At 40.4% G+C, this 19,955-nt stretch overlaps 1 protein-coding gene across 15 annotated transcripts in view; it reads right to left on the reverse strand.

The window, feature by feature from the left end:
- The window catches only part of PROM1 (prominin 1), a 115,740-nt gene that overhangs the window by 43,189 nt on the left and 52,596 nt on the right, over window positions 1-19,955 (reverse strand). For all 15 annotated transcript variants that reach the window (XR_010586759.1, XM_074039445.1, XM_074039444.1 and 12 more), the window contains 6 exons: window positions 12,791-12,911; window positions 11,941-12,004; window positions 10,960-11,049; window positions 6,020-6,237; window positions 3,852-3,926; window positions 907-970 (listed from right to left, as the gene is read on the reverse strand). Coding sequence is in view for 14 of the 15 variants with exons in the window: in XM_074039445.1 (XP_073895546.1) it covers window positions 907-970; window positions 3,852-3,926; window positions 6,020-6,237; window positions 10,960-11,049; window positions 11,941-12,004; window positions 12,791-12,911 (632 nt within the window). In the remaining variant the exon portion in view is untranslated. The remainder of the gene's footprint in view (window positions 1-906; window positions 971-3,851; window positions 3,927-6,019; window positions 6,238-10,959; window positions 11,050-11,940; window positions 12,005-12,790; window positions 12,912-19,955) is intronic.

Genomic DNA, 19,955 nt, shown 5'->3' on the forward strand with positions numbered 1-19,955 from the left:
CTCACTGCTACCTCCACCTCCTGGGTTCAAGTGATTCTCCTGCCTCAGCCTCCTGAGTAGCTGAGGTTACAGGGGTGCACCACGACGCCTGGCTAATTTTTGTATTTTTAATAGAGATGGGGTTTCACCATGTTGGCCAGGCTTGTCTCAAACTCCTGACCTCAGGTGACCTACCCGCCTTAGCCTCCCAAAGTGCTGGGAATGCAGGCGTGAGCCACTGCACCCAGCCCAGAGATTTCTTCTTCAAGCAAATAACCCAGGTTTGTCTCTATCATTGCACAAAGAACTGCTACCACTGCATTCTCTCCCTCTGTATGTTCACCCCAAATCCCATAACCCAAATACAGCATGATTCAGTAATTTGAGTAGAATCCTCTCCACATTGATTCTGTCTCTCCAAAAGTGTAAGCAACCTTAGGAGCCTAAAATACTATTGCCTCAGCGTCAGTGGACAGATTAAAATCTTCCTAATGACAAAATAAATCCTTTTATACAGTATTCCTTTTAAAAGTTGGATTTTAAGTTTGTCTAGAAAATATAATAATCTACAGTTTTTCTCTTCAGTGAAAATCAGAATGAGTTTCCCAACTGTGGCTGCTGTAAGGTCTCAAGGCACACACTCTAGGGACCTGGATTACACTGTGGCTCTCAACCATGTGGCAGCTGCCGGCCGGGCCGAATGATGTTTATCAATGTTCAACAACAGGTTTGTTCTTGTTTTTAAGTCACCGAATGAAGTGACACAGTTGTAAAGCTCTGATACTCATTTCGTTTTGACGGTTTTAATGAGAAACTGTTTTTTTTTTTTTTTAAAGGAAAAGAACAATGCAATACTTGGCAACACGTTTCTCTGTACTGACCTTCCAAGCAGAGAGACACAAAATCACCTCAAACTGTGAATCTCACCTGCTACGACGGTCTTGGTTTGGCTTTGCACTCTGTCAGGTATGTCATTAAGGGATTGATAGCCCTGAAAAACATTTCAAAATAAATGGATGTACACGGTAAGTTGAAGACTAGTTGACTAGTCACTCATTTTGCAACTTAGTACGAGTAGAGAGGCAAAATAAAAATATAACATTCATCTTAAGGTGAAATGATCATTGTATGGTCATCAAGAGTCTAAAAAAATCCCCTTTAAAGAGCATCGTCTTTAAATTATATCAATCAAAGATCATGTTAGAAATTTTTCATATGGGGGTCCCCATAATTTTAAAATCAATGTATTTACACAGAGCCTAGGTACTATTATGGGCACATATATCTATACATACATATATATATAGTATACATATATACTCCCAGTGGTTCTCAACTGGGAGAATTTTGTTCTCAACTGGGGTATGTTTGGCAAAGTCTGGAGACATTTTGGTTATCACAGTTGTGGGGTGCTGCTGGGATTGTGGGGGGAGAGGCCAAGGATGCTAATAAATACCCTACCATGCACAGGAGAGCCCCCACTGCTAAAAGCCATGCACGGTGTCAGCAGTGCTGAGGTTAAGAGACCCTGATCGGTACAATATCCCATGTGCAGACAGAAGGTGAATTTCTAAAAACAGAATCTTACTTTCTAATTAAAAATAAAATTAGAGATATAGTGTAACTGGAAAAAAAATTTATATATATATATATATATCCCAAAGCATAGCTTACAGAGGATACAACTGTGGTGAGGATAGAACAAAAAGAAAAAACAACCATGCCAAGTGATAGGGCTTTGGGGCTAAACCCCCATGACAGGGAAATATCATTATTTCCAAATAATTCAACTAAACGTCCAGCCTTTCCTCTGGAAGGGGTTTGGTGAGTGTTTCTTCACCGTCTGCTGGTGTACTTAGCTGTCTGCCAGGGAAAAGTACAGCACTTTCAACCTTCATAAGATTTATGGTGCCAGCCAGTTTCCACCTTAGCCTAGCTACATCAGATGTTACAAAATGAATATCATGACTTCTGTTTCCTCCAAGGAGACTAAGCTAGTGAGCACGCCAGTGCTTGTGTTGGTTTCTGTGTGCCTGACTCTTTGACATTCATCTGTGTCTGGACTTGCAGATGCCATGGGGGATTTCACAGCTGGAAAGTGTCTTACAGATCTCCCGGTTCAATGCCTTCTTTAACAAATGAAGTAACAGCAGAGTGCAAAGACCAAGAAATTTTGAATAACTTGTTTAAGGGCCACTTACTTTGTCAGTAAGTGTCTAGTAAACATATGTAGACAAGTGTTTAACCCACTTATACTGAAGGTTGCAAATATTTTTTGTGAAAAATCAGAACCTGGTGATGACATTTGGCAGTAGGATATAAATAACTCCCACGAGCTTAGCGTTCCAATAATGGAACACTAAGCATAAATGGGTTAATAGAGATCTGAGATGTTTTTACATCCATGCTAAACGACAGAGTCAAGAATAAAACTATCCTCTCATTTTCCCATAGGCCCAGGCACTCTACTGAACCATAATCTAAAAAGAAATACGTATTGCATATTCAATATCTATTGGTTGAATAAACAGCAACATTTAGTAAGCTACTGGGGAAATCAGGGAATTCCAGACCAATGCTGTCCCTGCCTTTTTGGGGGTTTACAGTCCAGTGGTGGGAAGGAAGACATTAAAGAAATAATTACAGTTATGAGGAAATTAACAGAGAATATTTGCAATGCTGCAAGAATGTATTAAAAAGGGTTTGACCTAGTCAAGAAGCCCTGGAAAGGCCTGTTAAGAAGGTGATATATGGACTGGGTGTGATGGCTCATGCCTGTAATCCCAGCACTTTGGGAGGCCGAGGTGGGTAGATCACCTGAGGTCAGGAGTTCAAGACCAGCCTGGCCAACATGGTGAAACCCCATCTCTACTAAAAATACAAAAATTAGCTGGGTGGGGTGGCACATGCCTGTAATCCCAGCTACTTGGGATGCTGAGGCATGAGAATTGCTTGAACCTGGGAGGCAGAGGTTGCAGTGAGCTGAGATCATGCCACTGCACTCCAACCTGGGCAACAGCGCAAGACTCCATGTCAAAAGAAAAAAAGAAGGTGATATATGAAGCTTAAAAAACTAAGTAGTGGCCGGGTGCGGTGACTCATGCCTGTAATCCCAGCACTTTGGAAGGCTAAGGGGGAGGCAGATCACTTGAGGTCAGGAGTTCGAGGCCAACCTGTCCAACATGGTGAAACCTCGTCTCTACTAAAAATACAAAACTCAGGCAGGCATGGTGGCACACAGCTGTAATCCCAGCTACTCAAGAGGTTGAGGCAGGAGAATCGCTTGAACCTGGGAGGCACAGGTTGCGGTGAGCCCAGATCGCACCACTGTACTCCATCCTGGGCGACAGAGGGGGATTCCATCTCAAAAAAAAAAAAAAATAGATAGATAGATAGATAGATAGATAGATAGATAGATAGATAAAATAACTAAGTAGCAAGGCTACTAGGAGGGAGGAAAAGAAGAGAGTGCCAAGCAGAGGGAAGAGCGTGTGCAAATGCATGAAGGTGGGAAAGAACAAAAGGAAAACCAGTATAGCTGACTCACTGGCAGAGGGGGACAGCATTCTGTATTAGAATCAGTGTGGGGTTCAGCATTACACCCACTAAATTCTGAGGCCTAGGAAAGCAGAGGTCATGTTCTTCTTGATCTCTCATGGTCTTAGCATGCCACTTCACACATCACAGGTGCTTAACAAAAATCCTGGGAGCTGGAATGGTGAACACGATTGCCTGGAAGGTAATAGCTATCACCCTTCTTGGTAACCCTTCTCTGGAATTTCACTGTTCTGCTGTTTCCCACTTTCTTACGTACTAGTCCACCCTTTAAAATTATATAAAACCAGTGATTGTATTTTTTCCAAAAAACATACCTGTTGGACCAGGCCATCCAAATCTGTCCTAAGAACGTTATTAACTTTGTCAAGTTCTGCATCCACAGATGGAAGCTGAAAATTTATAAAACGAAATATAAGACGAGGTTGTTACCTTCAAAACGATTCCTCATGAAGAAAGAAGTCATTGTATATCCAAGTCCCAAAGCGTCTATACTATAGGGTACAATCTCAGTTTCTTTTGAACAATAGAGTTTTATTTGGGAAAAACACAGCTCAGACCCTCCTTGACAAGCACTAATTTTTTTGATGTCTGGAGGTCTCTTGCTGTAATCAGCTAAAAAAATGAGGCAAAGAAATTGAACACAAATGTAATAGATATGACTTCACAATTTCAAATACTACACATTGTTCAATAAAATTGTAAACAACATTTTAAAAATCATATTTAAAAGCAGTGTAGTCCGTGGTTATATTAGTGAGTCATCTGGAATAGTTTTTCCACTTACAGCATTATACATGGATTTGAAGTGCTCTGGCTCTTACCAACACTGGGACAAACATCATATGCCTCTCACATGATGTCCAAGAACATAATATCACTACTGTGATATTTCCCTGGCAAATATGAGTAACTTTAATCCCAAGAAAACATCAAACAACCCTAAACTGAAGACCATTCTACAAAGTAAATGGCCTGTTCAAAAATGTCTGTGTCACAAAAGAAAAGACACACTTAGAAACTGTTCCAGATTAACAGGAATGAAAGAGACATGACAATAAATGACAATGTGTAATCCTGGCCTGGACCCGGGACTGGAAAAAGAGAAGATAGTTATAAAATGCATTTTTGGAAAGATCAACATTTGAATGGACACTGTGGATTAAATGGTAGTGTCGGGTCAATGTTATCCTAATTTTGATCATTATATAATGATTATGTAAAGTTATGAAGTACAATAAAATATTTAGGGGTAAAAAGGCATGATGATGTCTACAACATATCCCCAACTTACCTTTTGAGAAAAAAATGCATATTATTTTATGAATGTATATATTAAATGATATGAACAGACAGATAAACTGATAAAATATGATAAAGCAAATGGTGCAAAATGGTGACCCTTAAAGAATGTGGACAAAGGGTGTGTGAACAAGGATCCGTGCATTCATCTTGCAAGTTTTCCACGTTTGATGCAACATTAAAAATAAAAAGTGCCCCCTAAAAAGGATCTATCTCAAACAACTCAGAGGCAACTAAGCTCTAAAAAACTGTTCAATCAAAAACAATTATAGTGATATCCAGACACAGATGTTGCAGGTGAAATGTTTGAAAAGCAATGGAATGAAATGTAAGAGTGAGAAAAAGTATATCCATACTAAAATGTTATTTTATATAAAATGTGAGGTGTCCGGGCATGGTGGCTCATACCTGTAATCCCAGCACTTTGGGAGCCTGAGGCAGACAGATCACTTGAGATCAGGAGTTTGAGACCAGCCTGGCCAACATAGTGTAACCCCATCTCTACTAAAAATACGAAAATTAGCCAGGCGTGGTGGCGGGTGCCTGTAATCTCAGCTACTCGGGAGGCCGAGGCAAGAGAATCACCTGAACCCGAGAGGTTGGAAGTTGCAGTGAGCTGAGATGGTGCCACTGCACTCCAGCCTGGGCAACACAGTGAGACTCCATCTCAAAAAAAAAAAAAAAAAAAGTGAGATGTGTATCTAACCAAATAAATTAGACATCATTAATAGACGTGGCCATTTTACCTACATCTCAGAACTGTATACAATCCAAGTTGTTCCAAATTCTTTTTAAAAAAATCTTTTCTTTGGGAAAATGGGAGATTTTTCTTCTATTTCAACATATGCAGTTAATAGACTAAGCACATCATTTAAAATATTTTTTAACTCTTAAAGGTCTACATGAATATATTGTTTCCTTTTCTCCTTGTAAAGCTGAATTAATTCTGATGTGTTTCATTCAGTGGCAGAGAACTCCCACAAAGCGGTTCCCTTTTACTCCTTTGCTCCTGCTGTGGTCATTCCAATATGGCGATCAAATGACTCAAGAAGGGTGAGAGAGGCCAGGGGCTAACCGTTCTCCAAGTCAGGCCACCGTGCACTGGATAGGTCATCCTCGCTTAGCCCTGCCTGGCAGTCCCCAGCATGCAGCCCTTGACCATGGCAAACTCATGCCTGCTCACCTGCCTCAGTTCAGGGTTGCTATTCAGCTGGCTTAGAGACAATCTGATGCTGTTGCAGGTTTCACTTGATGGACGCACTGAGCACAGAGGGTCATTGAGAGATGCCCGCAGGCTAGTTTTCACGCTGGTCAGACTGCTGCTAAGCTGTGTACTTTGTTGGTGCAAGCTCTTCAAGGTGCTGTTCATGTTCTCCAACGCCTCTTTGGTCTCTTTGATTGCTGTAGAAACACAGCCCACTTCAGAACAGACATGCCAAGTCCTTCCTCATCTACAAAAGTGTGTCTAAACGGACGTGGGATGGACTGGTAAATGACTTTAGATGGCAGTGAGAGGGACACAGTGCAAGGGGCAGCCTGAGGGGAATACAGGAGCATCGCTAGGCTGCTCTAACAGCTGCTCCAACCAGCTCTGCTCTCCCGCTTAGGGTCTCTTTCCAACAAGAAGCAGGGGGGCAAGCACCAACCCAGGAGCGTGATGGGGACACCTCGATGCGGCATTAACTGGCCAGCAGTGGTCAGCAGAGTCGTCACCACCCAGCCTCGAAGAGGTCAGTCCAAACAAGTCAATCCTAGCAGTTTAAATGCACATCAAAATGGATTACATCAAGACATATTTTAGCTCTAATTATTCTAAGAGTTGGAATCAAAACTAGCACAGTAGTTAAGAGCACGGTTTTAGATTGAGGCCAGTCTAGGCATGGATCTCAGCTTTGCTATGTGCTGTGTGACTGAAAATAGACTCCTGAACCACTCTGAGCCAATTTCCTCGTCTTCAAGTACAGAAACACCACCACGTTAATCATGCAACAGGGTGGTTAGATCAGTCAGATGAAAATGCCTCAAAGGCAGTGGTCTATCTGTTTAATTTCGGAAGCCCCACCCCCTAGGACACATTCTTATACAGAGAGTACCCAACTCACAATAGTTCAATTTATGATTTCTCAATTTTGTGATAGTGGAAAGCTGTATGCATTCAGTTAAAATCGTAGTTCTAATTTTGAATTTTGAACTTTCCCAGGCTAGTGATATGTGGTAGGATACTCTCTTGCAGCAGCGAACCACAGCTGCCAGTCAGCCATGCAATCAAGAGGGCAAACAATGCATATTCTACAGTGTATTAAAAGCATTTTCAACTTACAATATTTTCTCTTCACCATGGGTTTATTGGGATGTGACCCCCATCGTGTATGTGGAGGGGCATCTGTACTAGGAAATCCAGAATAATTGTTTGCTATCATGATTTATCTGGATGGTGGAGATACCTATACATGACTAGGAAGGTAGGGAATTACAACTTTTTTCTATAGTGGTTTAAAGCCACAGCAGTACAAGATGTGAAATTTAAATTAGAGGGCATTACTCTTCTTCTAAGCAAATAAATCTTCTTGGTCAGGTCTTTGCTCTGTGGCTCACGGAACAGATGGTTGAGGATCAAGCTGCAATTGGGTGTTTCAAGGAAAAGTATGAATGCCCTTAAAAACTGGCTTCCACATCCTTTCCTGGCAGCCACATAACAGATAATACTTGAGTGTTAAACGCACACACACACACACACATTTTAAAAATGTTTTCATGTTGAGTCTAGCCAAAAGTAACCCGAGGTTGCATTCCAGTTCTGCTTCTATCCTGCTACAGCACATCTGGCAAACTCTCACTTCTCAGGACCTCAGTCTCATCTATAAATTAGGGAGTGGGTTGGGTCACCTCCTGGTTACTAGAAGAATCTGATTCCAGGCTGTGCCCTAATAGCTTGTGGGGCTGAGCTCTTAGGAGATGGTCTCCCCCATGCTAACTAGGTCTGGTTAGATACTGCAACCTAGTACCCAGAGACCTGGGGAGGCTTCCAGAATTGAACTGTATCTTCCTTGGTCTCAAATTTCTATCACTTTACCTGAATAGAAAATCTTAAACTCTGCTTCAAATAGTATTTTCTCTTGAATTTCAGTCTAATCATAGCTTAACAATATTTAAGATTATAATAATATTTAGGACTATCAAAGAGCACCCTGGGTATCAGTTTTTCATCTCTCCCACCTATCATCCAGTATTGTCGGTGAAGCATAAAGCCTGGTATCTGGCTCATAGTAGAAGCTCAATAAATATTAACCACAGCAAAACAAAAAAGAACTCAGCTGCAACCCGAAATACACAGAAGTACCCCAGAAATACACAGAAATACACCGAAATACACCAGAAATACATAGAAGAACACAAAAGAGCAGGCTAAAACACACTTCACATTTTAATGTTCCGTGGTTTACTCCTCACAGTCCTTTTCACTTTGACTTCAAGGTAAATTATCTTAAGGCAAGAACCACCACCACCACCACCACCACCACCAACAACAACAACAACGGAGAATGACAGGTGACAAAATAAAAGCATGGCCCAGGAAATGTGTATTAAGCACTGTTCATAGCCATTCTAGGCTATGGATAATATTCTGTCATGTCACAGGGAGGACTCAGTAGTGATAAATACATGTTTTCCAAAAGCTTCAAAGTGTTTTATGTCTATAAACTATTAACTGGGTTGTAACTCTGGTTGTCAGTCCAGGCCCACCATCATCATATATATTATGTATCTGAAGAAAGTGGAAAAGCTATCTGAGGTTCTCAATTTTAGTGAATTACCATTTTACCAGCCCATAGTATATTTCCTTTATAGGTCCTGATCTGCAGTCCAAATATGATTTGTACACCAAAACAATGGCATGTTTCTGTTCTCTCCAAAACCCACTAAACACATAGGGCTGCAAAGCATTTTTAGCAAACAAACAAACAAACAAACAAACAAAGAACTTTAATAATAACACACAAGGCACTGAAGAGAAAAAGAGAATCTTTGAATCATCTTTTACCTAAAAACTACTATAATTTAGTTACTAAAAATTGCAAGAACATTGGGCAAAAAGTAACAACTACTCCAACGCATCAACCACAGTGCATCATTCATATACTTTTGCCCAGCCTTCACCATTACTTAATTTGGGGCTGGAAGAGACCTTGGATCTCTTCAATATTGCAAACATAATATATGTGATCTCTTCAACACTGCAGTCACATACTATATGTGATCTTCGTGGGCCTGGAATGACTCCCAGAGTTACAACCCAATTAATATGTTATAGACATAAAATACTTTGAAGCTTTTGGAAAACAAAAAGATCTTGTTCAATATTGCGAACGCACTGATGCACGAGGGATTCAGGCTGCAGGGATGCCTGGCATCATCTATGGCCATGTGAGCACTGGAATCCCAGATTTCCAATTCTCCCTCCAGAGGTGCACATGTTGCCTCCTTGTGGATGTCGCCACAGCACCCTCCATCTTAATACTCTTCAAGGTACTAAGTCCCATCTAGGGTGGTCCAGGTAACACAGGCTCTTGCTAGAACAGGGTCTGAATCCCAACTCCACCACTTCGCAGCTAACCAATTGCTATGGACTAATATGTCTCCCCCAGATTCATATGTTGAAGCCCTAATTACTGATGTGACCTTTAGGTGGGTAACTAAGGTTAAATAAGGTCATAAGGATGGGTCCCTAATCCAACAGAACTGATGTTCTTACGAGAAGAGGAAGGGACATCAGAGATGAGTGTCCCAAAATGGAAGTAAGACTGGAATGATGGACAGTGGCCAGGTGTGCAAGGAAGAAAGGAGTAGGGGAGGGAGGGAAGGAAAAAGGAAAGAAGGAGGGAAGAAGGGAAGGAGGGAAAGAAAAAAAGGGAGAGAGGGTGGAAGGAAAGAAAGAAGGAATGGAGAAGCCATGTGGAAAAAGCCAGGACAGGAAGGCAGGAGGCAATGGTCTCTGAGGTCATATCCCTTCTCTGGGTCTCCATTTCCTTGCCTGGAAAGAAAATGCTTGGTGAGGAAGAGAAGAGATGTCTAGAGAAATCTAAGGCATCAACAACAGAGGATGTTGTTTGTGATGTTATTGTCGATGTTGAGAATGTTGTTGTTGGCTGGACCCTTTGCAGGGTCAAGGAGAAAGGGAAGGAAAGGCCTTTCAACTAGTTAGGACTCATCTTAACAACTCCTGGCCTGTTCTGCACGTCCTCCTGTTTCCACACATTCATCTCAGTTGTTGAACTATAAGGCATGCCAAAAGGAACGGGAATACTTTTCCAATTTCTACACAATTATCTTCTTTATGGACTACGTTCTCAGGGATGCTAGCTCATGAAAGCAAAATTCATATTGGCAAAATGAGTGTTTTACCTAGATGTAATTGTCGTCTCCAACAAGTACCTCGCAAGGACATTTTTCTCAATATTTGGAAGGGCCTGGGAGGTCTTTTTTCATTACAGTGACATTTTTCTCAACATTTGGAAGGGCCTGGGAGGTCTTTTTTCATTACAGTGGAGCATGCAGTTTATCTGTCACTTATATCATTGACCATGGAGGCTTAAGATATATATGTATATTCCTTGCTTCTAAGTTTCACTTTCAGGAAGGAAAAATGAATCAATTTCCCTCAGATGACCTAAATGTCTATAGGTTCCTCATTTTCTGTATCAGAGTCAACAAACTTTTTCTATAAACGGCCAGATAGATGGTAAATATTTTAGGCTTTGTGGGTTATACTATATCTCTTCCAATGACTCAACTCTGCCATCAGAGCACGAAAACGGCCACAGATGATATCTAAACAAATGCAAATGGCTGTGTTCCAATAAAACTGTGTTTACAAAAACAGGTGGTGGGCCTCTAACAAATTCTGCCCCTATCATCTGAAATGGCAACACCTTTGGCACAAGTTTTATAAAGAGCACAACCAAGCTATTGCAACTCAGTGTCTTGACCTGAACTGTCTGCATGGCCACGGACGGTGGCTCTCCCCAAGACAGCTCTCAGGGAACAAGAAAAGAGTAAGCGAGTCTGCCGAGCCCAGGAACTCCTGGATGGAACTTTCTTTGGTCATTTTTGCCCGCTGCTTACCTGTTGCCATGGACTTAATCTCATCAAGAACAGGGATGATGTTGGGCCTCAGTCGGTCAAGAATTCCGCCTCCTAGCACTGAATTGATACCTACATGCAAATAAGCACAGGGATGGTGAGGGTGGCCTCTGCTCATCTCTCCACCCCACCCTCATTCTCTCCACACTGCCTCAGCCTCTCCTGCTGCAAAACCCATTTGCATCCTGGACCCTGTCTAGGGGTGGACTTGTGTACGGAGATTTCTCTTCAGGGTCTCCGCACCAACTGTTCCCCAGTGAAAAATTAATCACTACGACTCACAGACCCGGTATTTACTTATACCAGGAACATGGTGTTATCATCTTGACCTGTGTGTAACTCCCTCTGTATCCAATCTCTTTGACTAGACCAGAGTTCCCACCCAGACTGCACTCTGGTGGGGGCTGTCGTGAGCATTATGGGATGCTTAGAGGCATCCCTGGCTTTACCCCACCTTTACCTCATTGTGACAACCAAAAATGTCTCCAGATGTCACCAAACATGCCAAACGTCACCCCCCAGTTGAGAAGCACTAAGCTAAACCTTGGCGTGCAGGGTTGAGCCCTCTCCATCCAGCCATTTCTGAAGCCACTGGTTTCTCTGAGGAGTCAGCTGTGTCTGTGCAGGGAACCTGGTAGGACAACAATCTTTCCCTCATGAAGGAAATGGAGAATGAGCGCTTGTGACTACAAGAATGCTAAAGCTTTCCAGTAAGTGTAAAATGAAGAAACAGTCTTCATTTTGCCTGTGACATTCTTCATGCTGCCTGTGAAACAGATGCCTTCGATGAGGGCTAGATTCTAATCGCTGAGTAACAAATGACACATCGGCAATAAGGCTAGGGAATCATCTTTCTGTCTTCCCCCAACTTTCACGTATGTCATTTCTTAGTCCGTGTTTTATGGGAGATGAGTCAAAACAAAGAAACCAAAAACATATGAAGCAACTTTAAATTGTACTCACTGTTCAGATCTGAGAACGCCTTGTCCTTGGTAGTGTTGTACTGGGCCAATATATATTTGATTTGCTGAAAAAGAACATTCTGTGAAACCTTCCCTTCTAAGGTCCAAAGGCAATAAAAGGACAAAAAGAGATTTAATATACAAAAATTTTCCTGAATCAGAGCATTTTGAGGTAACCAGAAAGCTCTTAGAGACTTTTCTACTCTCTGACAAGTTGGAACCCATGAGCACCACACATTTAGGCTGCTTCCTGCTCAGACACTTTTTAAAACGATGTTCTGAAGATGTAATTCATCAACATGCCTCTGGAGTACAGAAGAAAGGGAACCTCCTCTCCCATCCCCACCCTTCAACCATCCTATTGGCCTTCTCTAAAGACAATCTGTGTGTCCGTGAGTATGTGTGCATGTCCTTCCCAAGGAATTTGACATACCTATGCAGACATCAGTAAATGGATGTTTATAAAGCTGGATGGTTTCATTACAAGAGTAACTTTGTGCAAGTGATGGAAAGTTAACTATACAGCCAAAAAGAAAGGATAATAGGGTCTCAAAACTTTTCTTTTTAAAAAAATCATAAGAGCCTTGGAAGTGTTAAGTCCTTTTATAATACATACTGTAATTTAAGCTATTAATAAAATTAAAATACCAATTCTGAAATTCGGCTTTTGTACTCTTTTGAAAATCACTTTCTGGGGTTTTATTTATTCATCCAGGACATTAACAGATAACACCAGTCTACGCTGATTCACTGTGTTTCTAGAAGTTTCTAATGAGATTCCAAATATACACAGGAACTCCAAAAAGCCAAGAATACAAAGCATCTCGGTACATAGAGATCATAGTCTTTACCTCTGGAGTTTCATTCAAGAGAGTTCGCAAGTCCTTGAAATTGCTGTCTGCCAGTTTCCGACTCCTTTTGATCCGGGTTCTTACCTGGTGATTTGCCACAAAACCACAGAAGATGCCAATGCTGCAGGAAAAGGCAGAGAAAAGGAAGAGCATTTACTGCATGGTCCATGGTTCTTTGTCCAGGTCCAGGCAGCAGAGCAGGAGTCAGGGAGGAGCCCGCAGAAGGACTGGCCTTTCCTCTCCAGCTGCCCTCTCCTGCCACAGCCTTCCCACCGCCATCCCACAGTCAAACCACCACACACGTAGGGGCTACAAAACAGGACTCAGTTCTCTCAGAGGAGGCAAATCTCCATTCTGTTCAAAATGACTCTCATCAATGGAACAATGTTCACAACAAATTGTGGAGGAAATAGGTGGAAAAAGGTTATAAGGCAGCATGCATGATCCAGTCCCATTCCTGTCCTCATGTGAATGTGTGTACACACCCTCCTGTGTGAATATATGCATGCATGTGAACACACACACACACACACACACTTCTGCTCCCTGACCCCCCAAAAAAGACTATAGAAAAAAACATCAAAATGACAAGAGTACTTGGAGCTTCTAAGGTTTTTGGTTTCTCTAATTGTCTGTTAGTGTCTGTATTGTCCAGGTTGGAAAGAAACATGAGTTACCTTAGCATTAAAATGCTATGTGAGAAACCGCATGCAACGGAGCACCTATGTATTATTTCATCTACGGAAAATGCAAAACAAGTGAAACGATGGTGCTAGAAGTCAGTGGTTATGCCCAGAGCAGGGGTGGAATGGCAGAGTACCCTGTTCATGGGTGGATTCACTTCATGGACACTTATGCATATGTACTTGTGAAAAGGACACTTTCCTCCATGTGAAATATACTTCAAAAAAACCTTCAAAAACACCCTATGAAAGGCATCTTGCAGGAAAGTCTTCTCTATGTGAAAAAAACCAAAACGTCTTTTTTCAAGCCATCTAAAATGTCTAATGTAATAATTTTTAAGGGCTCTTACTGTTGACTAGTTACTAATAATCCTTTGACTTAAAATAATTTGACCAATTGGCCTGTTTTTGTGGCAAAGCCTTTGAATAAATAGTTAAATTAGAAGGTGCTAATTGCCAAGGTTCTGTTGAATCTGGCCACTAGATGGCAGTAAGGAATTACATAAACATAGGTGAATTATTTTACCTGCAGAAGCAAGTAACAAACTTGTTAGTTTGTAATCATCCAACGGAAGATGTAGACATGGTTTTAGAAGTAAGTTTTGCAAATAATAGGCAAACTTGAAAAACATATCAGATGGAGAAAATCGATACATTGCCTCTTCAGCAAAAGCAATGTCTTGAGGCTTTATTTGTGCGTATAATTACGGGTAGGATGACTAAACATCTCATTTTTGGCACCTAAAATCCCATGTCCCCAGGAAACTTCTCCATCCTGGGTAAATGGGGACAGTTATTCACCCCACTTATAGTATAAATACATTCCAAGGAGCATTGTTTCATTACTGGTTTCAAAACATACTTTTCCGGCCGGGCGCGGTGGCTCAAGCCTGTAATCCCAGCACTTTGGGAGGCCGAGACGGGCGGATCACGAGGTCAGGAGATCGAGACCATCCTGGCTAACACGGTGAAACCCCGTCTCTACTGAAAATACGAAAAACTAGCCGGGCGAGGTGGCGGGCGCCTGTAGTCCCAGCTACTCGGAAGGCTGAGGCAGGAGAATGGCGTGAACCCGGGAGGCGGAGCTTGCAGTGAGCTGCGATCCGGTCACTGCACTGCAGCCTGGGCGACAGAGCGAGACTCAGTCTCAAAAAAAAACAACAAAAAAACATACTTTTCCATAGCAGTATAACATATGTCCATTAGGTTTCCCACAGTGCTCCAAAAAAGACTATATAATACAACGTTGAGGAATGTTTCTTATGGTTAACAAGTTGCAGTGTAGTGAGTACTAGATTAGGGACACCAGATTTGGGTTCTGGGTCCTGTCCTGCCACCACCGTACTGTACAAGCCAGAGAAAATAACTTTCTTTCTGTAGACTTCAGTTGGTACCTCCAAACTGAAAAGGTCAGTTTAGATCTTTAGGTGTAATTAGATAAATTAGATCCAATCTAACTCAGATTAGATAAGTGCTTCTCAAGCTGTAAAGGAGAGCAGTACTGGATGTACACGTTCTCTAAGATTTTTAAGTTTGGTTTAATTCCGATGGTAAACTTATAAAATAAATGTTAACAATATTCTGTCCCATTTGGAATGGCTGCCTTATAATTTGTCCTAAATTTGCATTGGTATTTTAGGAGCCGACGCACCATAGCAATAAGAGTCATTAACTCAGGTACTCATGCCAAAAGAGGTCAAATGACTCAAAATAATGATTTTGGAGTTTTGTGAAGAACAAACACACACACACACACACACACACACACACACACACACACACACACACAAAAGCTGAGTCATAGCAATGCACCTGGAGCTTGCTACCATGCCAAATTCACAACATTCTAGACCATGACGAGTCAGGATCACCATCTGAACATACCTGAGGTTCACAATGGGGATCCTTGCTCTCTCTTCCCAGCATGTCCAAATTATTTTATTCACTCATCAGATTCCAGATATAAGAAGTCAAAGTGAACTTGGTAAAAAGAACCAGTCCAAGTCCACTTTTGCTTGACCCACACTGACCCCTCCACTCATCCCCAGAAGGGAGAAGAACCTCCTTGAACTCCCAGAGGCTCTCCCTTTAATTCTGATGGGGTATGTCTCACTTCACACTCTAATTTGTCTTTATTCTTATCTATGTTTAATTTTCCTAAAAAGAGGTGGAAACTAATTCTTTGTTAACTTTGTATAATGCAGTCTTGTCCACACTGGGTGCTCCATGAAGGTGAGTTTAGGGGTCGAACTTTGGTTTCATTTGGTCTATTTAGAAGACTGGCCATATGTCTGAAGTGTGAGTCAGAAACTGTCTTTGTGCCTTTATTGAATAAATGTCCTTACTCACAAGATCATCAGTCAATGAAACGAATTGCAATACAACATTTCAATACAACACTGGATTTCAATGCTACGTATTTTAGACCTACATTTCTACTAATCAATAATAGATCTAATTAAAATTAAAGCACTGAGAATTTTTGTAAAAAGCCGTACTAAGCTGGGCATGGTGGCACATGCCTGTAGCCCTAGCTACTTGGGACACTGAGATGGGATAATCACTTGAGCCCAGGAGTTCCAAGTCCAGCATGGGCAATATAGCAAGACCCCATTAATAAAGAGAAAAAGAAAAAAAAAACTGTACTAAGCATAATTATAGAGTAGAAGTTAGTGATTTTCAAGGCTGATTTTCAAACTAATGCACAAAGTAAATTTTGTATTTAAGTTCTAATGCCTATGTAAGCAGGCAGAAAGCATTAAGGAAAAATTGGGTAGCATGGGGTCCTGGAAGCTGGGAGATCAAAAATGGGCTGGAAGAGCAGCTAATCTGTAAGTGCCAAAAGCGCCACCATGATGGCAGATAAATATTATCATATCTTCCCATTTTCCACAAAAATCTGGGAATCTGGATTCTGATGTGAGATCTCCCAATTTTTAAATATCAGCAACTAACAAAAAAAATTTTAAATACTATGCAGACCAACTGATGGTCTCCATTTGCAATCTCAAATTTAAACCTTCTGTTCAAACACAAATAGAGAATAAAGAAATTATGCTTTGAGGTATTGATTTAGACACTCCCTGTTGTTCAATGTATTTTTTGAGCAAAAAAAGGTATGTGAATAAGTATTTTTATTTGAACAACCAGCAATCGATTATTAGAATATAAGGATACTAAGAGACGTTTACCTAACACAAAAAGGAAATAATATTTCAGTGAATATCAGTTCTCTGGCAGTTGACATAAATGCCTTTAAACAACCAAAAACATATGCTTTTAAGCAGTACAATAAAATTTCTTGGAATTTTTAGCAGAAGATAGGAATTTTTATTTTTATAGCCTTACATCTTCTATATTTTATTATGGAAAAACTAATTTTCTCACTTATACACTTACAAGTAAATAAGCTTTTTATAGAGTAAGGCTAAACCTTACTTTTAAACCTTTACTTTGAAACTTGTAACTTTATTGTTCCTACCAATTTCTACTGATTTAATAAAATTAGCCAAAGAAAGCCAAATAAATGCTTTCAGTCTATAACTGATCTCTTATTAAAAAAAAAAAAATTACATTTAAACTGTAAGTAACCAGAGGTCATTCACATGAAGAAAGTTTCACGATTTTCAGGACTGCTATATCTAGCTCAATCTCTTTTCTACAACCTTGTAGCCTCCCAGTCAGGAATTGGCAATCACATCCCAGTATAAAATGAACTTTGAAAATAGCCAGCTTCCTGAAAATGACTGGAATTCAATTCACCATGGGAATTCTTAGCAAAGTTGGCTTATCATACTCAGAAACTTAAAAACATACAGAGGAAGTCAAGCCATGGTTGTTTTTTTTCTTCCATAACCTTTATGAGAAATGCAGTGGTGACAAGCAAAGAGACAGAAAGGAGAAGAAACTTGGCTGTTTCTGGAGTAAGACACATCTGCTTAACAGTCTACAGTGAGAGGTGGAAATTCGATCTTGTGCTGATGGTCAAACAGACTGCATAAACATATGTCAGTGTCTACAGAATTCTCACATTCCACAGCTGCCTCTGGGAACGCTCAGAGAAAGAACATGCCCACGTAGATTGCACATCTGCTAGGGAATCTTTCTCCTTAACACCTATGTCTTCCCTTCACTCCCTAAAGAAAAGATTTACATTTTTTAAAATAAAAAAGGATGCTCAAAACTAACTTGAAAACCAACTGCGTTTAATTGTAACATTTTGAGCCACAAAAATTACAGAGTCCAATAAAAGGCAGGTGGACTGCTCTGGGTTTCTGAAAGAAATTTTTTAAAATCATATGCAAAGATTATTTCTCAGTAGTGTCCAATCTCCACTGAAGTCAATGTCAGCTAGAGGCCCTGCATTAAACAAGAGAGAGTCCACTCTCCTATCTTTTCCTCCACTTCCTTTCTTCCCCCCCCTTTTTTTTTTTATTATACTTTAAGTTCTAGGGTACATAATTGAACTTTCTTTTCCTTTCTGCCTTCCAATTTTGTTGACATTCTTTTCCTTCTTATTTTTATCTAATCTTCTGATTTTGTGGACATTCTTTCTTCTCCTGTCTAGCTGCTCATAATGTAGAAATCTTAACTTTCCCCAGGTCTTTAATCCTCCTGGCTAGCTTGGATTACTTGCAAACAATATGTAGGTATTATGCAACTCATGTTTAAGGTATTTGCAAACCAGTGGGGGTTTCAAAAGGAAGCCATCAAAATAGTTACCGTAAATCAAAAAGTTCAAGGCAAAGAAGCTTAAATTCTCGTCAGAATTTAAAGTGAGAAAAAAAATTCACATACTATTCTCATTTAAGCCTATTTATAATTTATATATAAATTCAATGTGCTACGTGAAATCAAATTAGTTTTAGTTTTGTCACAATCTCAAACAGTTGATCAATTTTGGTTTAATTATATTGAAATCTGAAATTACAATTTTCACATTAATGTTTTACTTGGGTGGGAAAAAATGGTTTTAACTGAGTGTGTAGGAGGGTATAGAATCACAGCATGCATTTTTTTAAAACAATTTTCTAAATTAAAATAAAACATATATTGATTTGATAGGTCTGAATTCTGAAGAATTAACAAAATGGTAGCTTTCATTTTATACATAAATGGAAGCCAAGTTTATTTTTTACTTTGTAGCTTTACTGTTGATATATTTTGGCATTTTCAACATAATGTAAATAACTAAGTCAGCTGAGAGTGAACTATAACATGCGTAACACATAATTATATGTAATGCAAATGAAAGTTCAATTTTAAAAAAGAAACCCAATGTAGTGGCTAGGCGCGGTGGCTCACGCCTGTAATCTTAGCACTTTGGGAGGTCTAGGCAGGCAGATCACTTGAGGCCAGGAGTTTGAGACCAGCCTGGCCAACATGGTGAAACCCCATCTCTACTGAAAATACAAAAATTTGCCAGGCCTGGTGGTGCATGCTTGTAAAATCCTGGCTACTCAGAAGGCTGAGGCACAAGAATCACTTGAACCCAGGAGGCAGAGGTTGGAGTGAGCCGTGATAGCACCACTGCACTCCAGCTTGGATGACGCAGCGAGACTCTGTCTCAAAAAAGGAAAGAAACTCAAAATATTGGAAACCCATTATTACACATGTAAACATTTAATTCAGGTAAATAAATAACTACATTCAATCAAGAATTTTCCTGAAATTATGGCTATGTATTGACATCAAGTGAAAATTATTAACTTGTTAAGTAAGTAATCACTCTAACAAGAAGCCCGAAGGGCAATATTTTCAGATGACGCTTTCACATCTGAATCTCATCTTTGAGGTCCAGGGTGTATGGAGTGGGTAAACATCGCTGTGCAAGTGTCCAGACAAATGCGGCATGTAAGTTTCAGGCTTACGGGAAACACACAGGGATCCCTGGTGGGTTTGACAGGTTTCAGGGCTGTAACTGAGATTCTTCTGGTAGCTGAAAAGGAGGTAACTACCCCAACAACTAGGAGTCTGTGCATTCCTTAGAGCATATCAAATATAAAGGAGAGACAGACAGGCACATCTGCAATGATCACTACTGACCTGATCCCAAACTGCCTCTCAAGATCAAATATAAAAAAAACCAGTAAGGATCAAATGATTTTTGGAGACACAGAGAAGGAGACAGACAGTGACAGAAAAATACAGAGAGGCAAGGAGAGACAGAAAATAGAAAAGAGAAGAAAAGAAAGAGAGAGAGAGAGAGAGAGAGAGAGATTGACAGACAGAGATGCCCACACCCCAACGTCATGGAGAAAAAACAAGTAACTCTCAGGCTAACCAACAGTGCATGAAGTCAGCTAACACATTCACTTGGATCCTGTTTACACACATATATATAGTTAAGGTCAGTCGATTATTCCACTATTATCAGCAAAAGTATGTCTTTGCTTAAATAATCACTGCCCTGGAGTAAGTGGTAATGCATTGGCCTTTGTCTGTTGTGAATACTTTTTTTTGTCATTGTTCAAGTTTTAGTT

This window comes from Macaca fascicularis, chromosome 5 (genome assembly GCF_037993035.2).
Source record: "Macaca fascicularis isolate 582-1 chromosome 5, T2T-MFA8v1.1".
Taxonomy (NCBI): Eukaryota; Metazoa; Chordata; class Mammalia; order Primates; family Cercopithecidae; genus Macaca; species Macaca fascicularis.